The sequence below is a fragment of the Ailuropoda melanoleuca genome, chromosome 8 (genome assembly GCF_002007445.2).
Source record: "Ailuropoda melanoleuca isolate Jingjing chromosome 8, ASM200744v2, whole genome shotgun sequence".
Taxonomy (NCBI): Eukaryota; Metazoa; Chordata; class Mammalia; order Carnivora; family Ursidae; genus Ailuropoda; species Ailuropoda melanoleuca.
The window spans coordinates 14,606,123-14,618,055 of record NC_048225.1 but is presented as its reverse complement, the minus strand read 5'-3'; the positions used below and the strand labels follow the sequence as shown (position 1 = coordinate 14,618,055).

Sequence of the window (11,933 nt, the reverse complement as noted above, 5' to 3'; positions counted from 1 at the left end):
AGGCCCCTTTCGAAGATATTCACTTATTTGTGAACGCAAACCCCTTTCCTCTGCCTCATTTCTTGTGGGACCTAGGCAAAGAAACCCACCACCAGGCAGTGGCCCGTTTTAAATCCTTAGGCTCCTCTCCCTCCCACTTACTTCCTACCCTCCTTCCCCTCACATTCCTGCTACTTAGAAAGACTGAGGCAAACAAGGCCTCACATTTTAACAATTTATTAACAACTTAGCCATCCTCTCTCTAGGATGCGCACAAGGTGCAGGGTTATTCCCTTACGTGAGTGGTGGTGTAAAAAAATCCGGGTGGGCGATGACATGCTACAAGTTTAGAATTTAAAAAAATTGTAAGCGGAACCTTCTTGATAGTCTCAAGAACAGGCTTTTCGCACTTCTCTACCACCTTTCCATTGGCTTTGTGGAAATAAACCAAGACGACCAAGCGAGAACAGGCTGTTTATTCAGAGCTTGCGAAGCAAGGGAGCCGGCTACCTTCACTTAGTTTGGTTAGAGACTCAAAAGACAGGCTTTGCGAACAGGAAAGTCTCGAGGCACGCTCTGATTGGAGGTTGTTGGCATGAGGAAGCAGGAGGCAGGCTAACTAAAAGCGGGGCGTGTGATGTGATTGGTTTGGGCAACATATTTGGCTTTCTCTGATTGGCCCCGAGTTGGAAGCAGGGGCAAAAATTGGGGAAGCTGGCAGTCAATGAGCAGAGTGTTGCTCCTTCGGCGTGGTCTGGCTGCCCCGGGCCGGTTGCCGCAGAGATTGGGGGGTCGGAGTTGTGTTGTCACACAAGGCGTGGCCATTGTCCTGTACAGTCAGTCTCATCTGGGTGAGACCCAGGTTTTTCTTTTCCCTTGACCTGGCCAGCTTCCTAGCTTCGGATTTTTTGTCTTACCTGGGACCAAACAGCGCTCCCGATACTTCTGTTAAGGATAGTGGAGACTTTAGGACATGACAAGTACTTAATGGGGACAGATTACAGATACACAGAAGTAGCTCTAGTGAGGATCAGGCCGGAGAAAGAATCGCCCTCAGCTGCTTTCTAGTTCCTATTTCCATGAGAAGTGACTCCTCAGCAGCTTTCCCTTCCTGTCGGGGAGGCCGGCTCCCCCCGCCTTGTCTGGGAGGCTGGTCCTCCGGGGCCGGGAAGGTCGCAGCCCCGGGCCCCCACCCTCCCGTCCCGTCGCCCCTCTTCCGGCCCCCACTCCCGGGCGCGCGCCGGCGCCTCCGGGCCACTAGTTCCGCGCCTTCCTGGACCGAGGCCCGCCCGGAGGGGCTCGGCCGCGCCCGCCCCCCGCCCCGAGGTCCTGCAGCAGCCTCCACGGCCCGCCGGGGACGTCAGGTCAGCCCTCCTCGTCCCCGAGCCGCGACCCGGACGCCTCGTTCTCGGAACGCGTCCTTGCTCGGAAGCAAGCAGCTCCTCCTCTGGTCACAACCCCCGCTTTCCACTTGCGGGGGGCGAAGGCAGGGCGGACTCTTCCAGGCCACCATTCCCCACTTATTTCTCCTCAGCTGTGAAAAAGCTCGCCCTCCTCCCCACTCAGAAAGGAACCCGTATTTCCCCTTCGAGTCTCCGTCACTGGGGGCCCCCGTCGATGTGAGAGCACGGCCGTCCGTTTTCTCCTCAGGGAGGCTCCCCGGCCCACATTCCTCCGGCCGCGAAGCCGGGAGGCCGTGACGCCGAGGCGAGAGCGGCGGCGGCGGCCGCGGCGGAGCTCTCGCCATCTTGCGTGGAGGAGGAGCCGCGGCCGTCGCCGCCATTTTGGGAGCTTCGAGTCAACAATAAAGGACCGAGGGTGCCGAGCGGGAGTGGCCTCGGTGGTAGGACTCGGGCCCGAGCCGCGGGGAGTGGGGTGAGGTGGTGGGGTCGAGGTCAGCAGTGCGGTCGGGGCCGCGGGAAGCCCCTCGGCCGGCGGGGAGGGGTGCTCTCTGAGGTGGAGGCCTGAGGCCTGGCCGGGCCGGGCCCCGGGGAGGAAGGCGGGCAGCGGGCGGCAGCCGTGTGGGGTGGGGGCGCCTGAGAAGACTCGAATATGGGAATGTCGTGCGCGGCGGGGTCTGGAGAAGGAGCCGGCGAAGTACTCAGAGGAGCTTTGTGGAAGATGAGGGGATGTGGGACCACAGAGGCGGCAAGGACTTAGAGGGATGGTGGAGGTTATAGGGTACGAGGCGGCCCTATAGGGGGCGGCAGGAATATGCAGTGTCGGAGGGCTCGTTTTGGAAGAGGACCCACTGCTGCTAGCTTGGAATAAGGCCTCGTAGGTCGGTAACAAGAGGGTGATTATAGAGCCCCGGAGTCGTGAAGGAAACGGAGGGGCTTTCTGACTTAAGGGTTTCTCTTTGGGGCCTTATAGGGGGAGTCCCTATTGTTTCCTGCCCGCGGAGTTGGTTCCCTCCTCTTGTGGCGCAGCTGCGATGGTAGGGCCCCAATCCTTTTGTGTTTATGGTCACAGGGGTCTGACGAGAAGTGTGTGGTTTGGGGCGGGGGGCGTATTGGGGGAGCAAGAAATTATTGCCGCACAGTTACGGGGCTCAGATCATTGGCTTGTTTCTTTCCCTCATTGTTCACTCCCTTTTCTCGACCACACTCCCCTTTTCCCTTCAGAATAAAACAGTCCCTCCAACTTGCAGACCAAGCTTAGAGAAACTGCGCTGCATTTGCAAACAAAAGCTCTTGTCTGAGATGACGGTAGTGTTTTGGGTGTGAAACTGTCAATTGCTAACTACAATCTGGGAAGTGCTGTAATTAACTCCGCAAGGGGCTCCTCCCAACTAGTCTACGTTTCGTTCGTATTTTTGAAAATGTAGAATGTAACTTGCAAGTCTAAATTGGGAAGGGGTAGGAGGAATATTTCCTTCTCTGAGACATAAAGCTGCAGTGCAGGTTTCGGTTCAAGTAAGAAGGGAGTAATAGTTACATATTGGATCTAGGGAGATAGGAGATATGTTAAGAGCTCGAGGGACAGTAATGATATCATTTAATCTTTAGAGGTTGCCCTCTTCATCCTCTTAGTGCTTGGCAAACAAACAAGTCTTGTGCGAACTCCGTGATATTGTTGATCATAATATAAACATGTCAATACAGGAAATCATTTACCACCTTGAACTGAAATTAGATGGCTGTTAACCACGGTCTGTGTAAGGCATCAGATTCTAAGAGACTTAGAAATATACAGCTTTGTGTATGTGATAATCAGGATTTGCATCTGAGCTACTGTATTTTCAGTTTTTAAAAAAAGACATAACCAGTTGTCTTTTTGAAAAGATTTATTGCTTTGGAATCCTTGGTGTTTGGGGGGAAAATCACCATTAATTAATAAACTAGTGTATTTTTTGGTAAGAAATATAAAGGAGTTAAAAAAGAACAAACCCAACGGAGGAAGAGTAGTCCTTCATTTTGTGGTCTTTGTAAATTGTTTTTATTTACATTTCAAAATAAGAATTTGATTTGGGGAGTAATTAAAAATGGCGGCGATTGGCCATTTCTTTTTTAAAACAACTATTAATTAGTACTCTGAGTTTCTTGGAAAGTTTGGTTAAAGTTACTAGTGTGTTTTAGTCTTTCACAGATTTTTTAAACACAGGCAATTTCCTTTTTGTTTTCTTATAGATATTTTTAATAACAGCAAATATAAGTGAGGATACACTTTTTAAAAGTGTTATTGAAATGTATGTAGCCAATACTTTTTTAGTATTCAAATTTTATTAAGGTAGCTAAAGGTTTTCATGGCTGCTTCTCAAGAGAAAGATTTTGATATGTAGACATGTCTGTATCTCTTGACTGCTTCAGTTGTTTTAAGGGGCAAAATTTAAGAGAGAAAACTATTTTTCTTCATAAAGTTGAACCTCTATGGTTGAAATTCATAAAGGCACAAATGTGTTTTTTTTCCTGAAAGTATAAAGTTAAATCAGAAGCTTACTTAATTTCGAGAATTCTCAGTTGCTGTCAGAAATAGAAAAAAAAAAAAATGAATTGTCTTGCCTTGTTCCAAGATAGGTAGATTTACATTAATAAAATTATGTGATACTTCATTGAGTTGTAATGCAATTAAGTGTAATGAATCATTGACTTTTAGAGATGGCAGGGACTTTTAGAGAATTCATCAGGGAGGAAACTGAAAGGAAGAGATTGCCATTTGACAGCTAATGCTAATTTAATCACAATATCTTTCTACCTAATCTTCTCTGGGTTACTTTGAACCGACAATTTAAAATGTTTGAGATTGGTCTCAGTTGGCTTGGTGTTTTTTTGAGGCATTTCATCTTTTTGTGTCTCTTCCTAGCCTGGCTAGTGTTTTGGTCTAAGTACATCTGTATTCTTATTTCCTTAATAGTGATTTCCTTTAATGGGGTTCTTGTAAAAGGGAAAGTTTTTTCTAACTTTCCTGTGTTTGCTAATTAAACTTTCTCTTTGTTTCAGATTGAAGTGAGTGAATTCAGATATATAACTCAACCTTGTTAGAGGGCTTTTTAAAAATAAAAAGTTGATTCGGTGCATGAGAGCAAGTTACTGCTGCTTACCGTTCAGAGACTTACAGGTGCTTGCCTGCATTGCAATAAAGGACTCATATATTGAGCAAGACTTATATTTATCTCTTCGTTTTGGAGAGCCTAATAAACTGTTATTACAGTTTCTCTACTGACTTTCAAAAGTTTTGAAGTTTGAAAGAGACATCTTTACAATTAATACAGCATGAGCACGGCCAGAACAGAGAACCCTGTTATAATGGGTCTATCCAGTCAAAATGGTCAGCTGAGGGGCCCTGTGAAGCCCAGTGGTGGCCCCGGAGGAGGGGGCACACAGACACAGCAACAGATGAACCAGCTGAAAAATACCAACACAATCAATAATGGCACTCAGCAGCAAGCACAGAGTATGACCACCACTATTAAGTAAGTGTTAGAATAAGTAATGAACACACTTGGGAGACCAAGGAGATATCTTTTTGCTACTTTGTTGTTGACTACTTTAAAGACTACTTTAAACCTTATTTTAACCATTTTGTTTGGAAGGAAAAGACAGATGACTTTGTTTTGTGGTGGGTGGGTCTTTGCAATTGAATAATGTATTTTTGTCGTAATTCAGGTTCATTAACAAACATAGATACAGATGATATTTTTAGTTTTGTATACATTACTTTTTGAAACATATCTGGCTTTCATAATTAGCTCAGATTCATCTTGTTTTTGCCAGTATGGTTTTTTCCCTAGCGTTATAACTGTACCTTACCATAGTTTAAATGGAAATTAAAGCCAATTTCAAGTTTTAAATTTAAAGACTGGCCTAGCCTTCTGAATCCAGACATACTCACTGGTAGAAAATTTATCCATAACTTTTTTTTAAGATTATAAAACTTCAGTTTTCTACTTAAAAAAAAAAAAAGCTTTCTCCTTTTACATACACACAGAATTACAAGCCGTTATATATCATAGGGTTTTCAAGATTTTGAACTCTGGGAAATGCATGGAACTGAATAGTCCCAAGTCCCTTTGTTGACTCTAAAAACTTAAGAGCCTCATCTTACTACAGAATATTTTTTCTTTTAAATGTGCAGTTTGTCATCTAAGTGTACACTTTAAATTATTACTGATAACTATCACTAAAGATTCAGTTAATAGAAAATTAACATTGAAGACTCTTGACCCATTTCACATTTGGCTTTTTGTTGATATCTAGCCATAGAGATTGATTTATTCTCTTGAAATCTTGAAATCTCTTGAAATGATGTTGAAATTGGTTCACTGAACTAAGGTGTGTGTTATATCACAACCTAGGTCTTTTCCATGCTTAAAAAGCACTTCCTAAAGAAAAGTAGCACTTACAAGCTACCAGGATATCGTATAAATGGTTACTTGAATGTGGTTTGCTAGTGACCTCTAAGAATTAATTTCCATTGGAATTGGTTTGGTCATTGGGAGAATTGGTATTGATGCATATTCTGGTTTGGGTTTTTTGTTTTTTTTTTGCATATTTTTAAGCTTTAATTTGTATAGAAATCAAGAATATTCTCTAAATTGTAGTTTGTCTTGACAAAATATGAATAGGCTAACAAAACTTAGGCTAATTTTAAGCATAAAGGTGTGTTGCTTCATTATTTCCTACTTAAATTCTGATTTCAGACGATAGGTTTTGTTTTTTCTTTTTTGGTTTGCCTCGGATTAATGGGTTCTTTTTCATTCTGTGGGTTCTTTAAATCTCAGTTTGTCAAAAAAAATTTTTTTTTAATTTTTTAAATCTCAGTTTGTCATGTCTTCTATGAAGGCTCCTAGATCCCATCACTGTCTTCAGAACTCTTCTAATACTTAATCTCTATCACTTATTTTCTCATTTTAAATAGTTTGGGTCTTCTAACCTCTAAGGTTATAAATTCCTTGTGGTAAGATTTTCCATTGTATTTCTGCATTTTTATTCACTTTATATTGAATTTGATGATGGCAGGCTGGCCTACTAGGATGTTCAGCTGACATTTTTGCTCAGAAACTTTGATGTGTTAATTACATACGCAGCGGTGAAAGGCTTTGGTACTCTTGGAATTGGTAGCAAATAGTTATCCGTGTTAGAGTATCTTAAATTATGTGGGACCTAGCTTTAAGTAAAATAAGTGCTCATATTTCTAAATGAAGACTCTTGAGATGTTTTGGGGGCTCTGATTATGTAAGAGTTGCTATAATGAAATCAGTGAAAACTTTTATTTAAAGATGACACAGTTGAAAGCATTATCTGCTTTATTGACCACTTTTTTGAGTATTATTTGAGGTTTTTACCTGACCGGAAAGAATTTTGCTCTATTTTCTTGGTTTCAAGCATTCTTAGTAAAAAAAAGATTGAGAGATAGTCATTAACAGCTAATACTGAGTTCTTTTTTTTTTTTTTTTTTTTTAAGTTTTTTTTTTTTAAGATTTTATTCATTGGCGGGGAAGGGGGGGATTTGCTGAGCACAGAGCCTGATGTAGACCTCAATCCAGGACCCTGAGACCATGACCCAAACCAAAGCCAGATGCTTGACCACCGAGCCACTCAGGTGCCTCCTGAGTTCTTATTTTGCCAGGAACTCTGCCAAGTACTTCATGTTAATTATTTGGTATAATTCTCAACCCCCTTTATATATGAGAGAATTGGAGGCTTAGAAGAGTAACTGCTGCAAAGTCACAAAAATAATGAGTAGAGTCAGAGCTTGACCTCGGGTCTGAAACTTTAGAGCCCTCAGCTTTAATTAGTCACCAAAAGTTAGAAACTCAGATGCTTACAGGAGACTGTGCCACGTGAGAAGGTACTTGCTTTATCTAAAGGAGTCTGCTGCTTTATTTAAGCGCCCAGTTATTAACCTCTATCAAATTGTTGACATGCAGAAGTTTGGAACTAGTGTTGCTAAAGCTTCCTTCCTCACCCCCCCCCCAAGAGAAGCCAGAATCTGGACTTTTATATGAAATCTCCTAATTTTTAAATGTTGGCAATTAATTTAAATTAAAACACACTATGTCAAACAAAACACAGGAGTTTCCAGTTTTGACAACAGTTGCACTATATACTACATTGCTTCTATTTTTGATTTTTTAATTCTCTCTAGATTGTTCTTTTGTAAGAAGAGCAGTTTTTCTAATGCTGTTTATTTCTGTTAACTATATTTCAAAGTAAATGACAAGATATTAAACTTACTGTGCTTTTAAGAACTTAATTATAATTGTGGTGAATCATCTTTGTATTACTAGAATAGTGATGCTGTGAATTCTCATGCTTCAATTTTACTGTATTCTCTGTAGACCTGGTGATGACTGGAAAAAGACTTTAAAACTCCCTCCAAAGGATCTAAGAATCAAAACTTCGGTAAGTTTATTGTAAAATTCAAGTGGAAAAATGGTGTGGAAACTCTAAAAGTGAAGTAGTTATTTAATAATAACAGTAGGCACTATGTGTTTACTCTTTAGATTGAAGTGGTTGAAATGGTATGGATCATATATGATGAATTGCCAAAAATTTTCAGTGTGGAGGAATTATATTAATACAATAATGTGTGTCTATATTAAATACTATACTTATACATCTGTATGTTTTATCTAAGTTATGGAGTATTTTCATGGTTTGCAAGGCATTTTCTCAAAATTTTCTTTTGCTCCCAGCAATATAGTAAGAGTCAGGTTAGGTATTATCCTTATTATGTGGATGAGGACAAGGAAGTTGAGAGATTCTCTTAACCCAGTGTTCCCAAGTGGGGGTGATTTTTGTCCCTTAGTGGGCATTTAGCAGTAGCTAGAGACATTTTTGATTATTACAGCTGGTTAAACTCAACTAGGGGGATGCTTCAGGATGGCCCCTTACAACAGAGAATTTTCTGGCCCAATGTCAGTAGTGCTAAGTTTGAGAAATCTTTATTTAGAATAGGATATTTGCAGGCAATGAGTGGTGGAGTTAGGGTTTGACTTCACATCTTGTGATTTGTAGTACACAGCATGATACTAACATAGAAATAACAGTATTCAACCAGTCCTCAGAAGAATATGACCATGGGGTGGCCTTTCTCCAAAACAATTTTTAAGTGGCCGGTGTGTGTTAAAGAGTGGTTATATCTTAGAAATACTTAAATATAGATCAAGACAGAGAATTCATTTGCATATATTTATATTTTAAATGAGGTAGAGGAAGAATAAGTCTCTCAAACCTTCTTAAGCATAGAAACTACCAAAGAAATACAGTTGTACTTTATTATTTTATTGTTTCATTTGTTTTGTTTGACTAGGATGTGACCTCCACAAAAGGAAATGAGTTTGAAGATTACTGTTTGAAACGGGAGTTACTGATGGGAATTTTTGAAATGGGCTGGGAAAAGCCATCTCCTATTCAGGTTCGTTTTCCCTTTTCATCCACAAATGATGTTATGAGTAAAGCATTCCGTACTTTTTGATCTTTGTGAACTATATAATTAGTGTTTTTCTCATGTGTGTACACGTGCACAAACACACTTTTGCTGAGCCTTTTAAAGATAAGTCACAAAATCGTGGTCCATTACCTCTCAATATTTCAGTGCATATTTCCTAAGAAATAGGATTTTTTCTTACTTAAAAAAGCTTACTTAAAGCTTACTTGAAAAAGTAAGCTGTATGCCCCAATGTGGGGCTTGAACTTACGACCCTGAAATAAAGAGTTGTATGCTGTACCAACTGAGCCAGCCAGGTGCCTCTGGGGATATTTTCTTGTGTAACCAAAGTACAGTTATCTTTGGTCAATTTAACATTAATACAGTATTTCTATCTTATCTGTCATTTGTATTCTAATTTTTAAATGACCCCAAAATGTCCTTTATAGCATTTTTTTTTTCTTTTCTGTACAGGATGCCTCCTAAGATGAGGTATTGCATTTGTTAATTATGTCTCTGACCTCTTTTAGTTGTGAGCATTTTCCTAGTCTTCCTTTGGTCTTCTGTGACATTGACATTAAAAATACAGCCCTCTCTTTTTTTCTAATAGAATATTCCTCATTTTGGTTTTGTGTCATGCTTCCATGTGATTAGCCTCAAGTTATGCATTCTTAGCCAAACTACTGTAGAAGTTATGTTATGGCCTTCTCAAGCTACCACATTTGGAGGTGTACATAGTGTCCATCTATTTTTTTCATTGGTGAATTTAATTTTGATTATCATCTCAAGGTGGTGTCTGATTTTTCTACTACATAATTAACTGCTATTCTCTCCCTTCCCTTGAAACTAATAAGCAGTCTATGGGAAGCACTTCAAGACCATGCGAGTATCTTACTCTTGCGATCAGAATTTCTCTGTAGTCTTAGCATCCATTGATGATTCTTGCATTATCTGATCTTTATTCTGATAGATTATGATGAGTTTCCAGTGCTAGCTAGCACTCCTTCCACATTTGGCCTTGTAAAGAAGAGCCTTCCCTGGGGCTCCTGGGTGGCTCAGTTGGTTAAGCGACTGCCTTTGGCTCAGGTCATGATCCTGGAGTCCCGGGATTGAGTCCCATCGGGCTCCCTGCTCAGCAGGGAGTCTGGTTCTCCCACTGACCCCCGCCCCCCGCAATGCTCTCTCTCTCAAATAAATAAAATCTTTAAAGAAAAAAAGCCTGCCTTATCTCTTCGTGTATTTGTATATTATCAGTGTGGACTCACAAATTTCCCCCCAATGGTATTTTTGTGGTTAGATTATCCCATTTTTGGCCATTGTGAGCTCCTTCAAGCTAGTCCTTGTGTTTTTATAATGTACACACACCTGCTTTTTTTCTGATAGACTATTTTTTAGAGCAATATTAAGTTCACAACAATTGAGCAGAAAATAGACTTTGCATAAAACCTGGTCCCCACTCATGCCTCCTCCATTATCAACATCCCTCACAAGAGTGATGCATTTATTACAACTAAGGAACCTCTATCAACATCATCCAAAGTCATAATATATATTAAGGTCCACTCTTGGTGTTGTACATTCTGTGGGTCTGAACAAATGTGTGATGACATGTACTCACCATTGTAGTATCATACAGAGTAGTTTTATTGCCCTAAAACCCCCCTGTGCTCTGCTTATTCACTCCTCACCTCCCCCACTCCCTTCATTTTTCTTGAGTACTTCCTTTTGGTATGTGATAATGATGAGCTTATGTATACCTATCTTGTCCCAGCCTTGGAATCAGCCGTTTCTCCAAGGAGCCCTGCTTAGTGGAATAGTAGTATTAGAGACTTAAATCTGCATACTGAGTACGTTCTTTGCTCCTTGGCCCTTTCAGTGAAAAGAACAAGGAAATACATGTATGTGTGTGTACATACATGTAGACATAAACACGCATATTAATTAAAACTGTTAAACCCAAGCTGTAATAAGGACAAACCCTATGATATCACTGAGTTACCTTTTCATTGAGCAAACATGTACTGAGTGACCTAGTATATGTTAGACACTGGAGATGTTTTTATGAACAAGACAGGGTTCCTGCCCTCACAGGTTGATAAGACAGCTAATTGTACAGATAATTTCAGTGTGATATAATGAGCGCCTTTCTAGTTGAAACTGCATCTATATGTAGCCATTAGAGGAAGACAGAATAACCTGGAAGTGATCCATATTCCAAGCCGAGAACACTGGGATAGTTGTTGTCTAGGGGTTTTCCTTTTCTGTGTGCCTCTGTGGACAAACTAAAGAAGTTTGTTATGGCTGGAGAAAGTATCGAGATAAGGTTATACATCACCAGATAGGCAATTTGAATGCATATATTGAAAATATTTGAAATTTACCATTCTGTAATGTAGTTCATGTTAATCTATTCTATTTACAGGGATGAAAAGTTTTATGAGAGTCTTCTGTAGGGAGTATATCATTCAACCTTGTATATCCAGTACTTAGCAAGGTGGATGGCAGGAAATGGGCCCTCAGATGTTCAGTGGTATTTAGAATGCTTTGATGAAATTATGGTTGACATATCTGCAGGTTAACTTAGTCTATAGAACTAATCGAAGAACTAGTCTTGCAGTCAGACTGCCTGGGTTGAATCCCAAAGCCGCTCCTTTCTAAGTTGATTATTTGAGTTTTCTCTCTAAGCCTCAGTTTCCTGGCCTATGAAATTGATATAATAGTATATATCATAGAGGAGTTGTGAAGATTAAGTGAGGTAATTCATTTTAGTATGCTTGATATAGTGCCTAGTAGATGAAAAATGCTTAAAATTGTTATGGGTTATTATTCCATATAGGAGTTTAATTAAAGGAGATGGGGAGGCAGGAAGGAATAAATGCCTCCCTCAAAAAAAAAAAAAAAAGAAAAAAGATTGGTTCATTTAGCAGACTTAATTCATTTTTTTTTAAGATTTTATTTATTGGGGGGGTGGGGCAGAGGGAGAGAAAGAGAAACCCAAGTAGAAGCTGTGGTGAGCACGGAGCCCAATGTGGGGCTTGACCCCACGACCCCAGGATTACAACTCCAACTGAAACCAAGTCGGA

At 40.7% G+C, this 11,933-nt stretch overlaps 1 protein-coding gene across 5 annotated transcripts in view; it reads left to right on the top strand.

Moving 5' to 3' along the window:
- The first annotated feature begins 1,319 nt into the window (after positions 1–1,319).
- Positions 1,320–11,933, top strand: part of DDX6 (DEAD-box helicase 6) — a 31,610-nt gene continuing 20,996 nt past the window's right edge. For 2 of the 5 annotated variants that reach the window (XM_034665909.1, XM_034665913.1), the window contains exons 1-4: positions 1,752–1,822; positions 4,419–4,891; positions 7,760–7,823; positions 8,734–8,838. In XM_034665909.1, coding sequence (XP_034521800.1) covers positions 4,692–4,891; positions 7,760–7,823; positions 8,734–8,838 — 369 coding nt within the window. In that variant the 5' untranslated portion in view covers positions 1,752–1,822; positions 4,419–4,691. Of the gene's footprint in view, positions 1,344–1,751; positions 1,855–2,352; positions 2,417–4,418; positions 4,892–7,759; positions 7,824–8,733; positions 8,839–11,933 lie in introns of those variants that run through there. The other 3 variants (XM_034665910.1, XM_034665912.1, XM_034665911.1) reach the window with 3 other exon arrangements.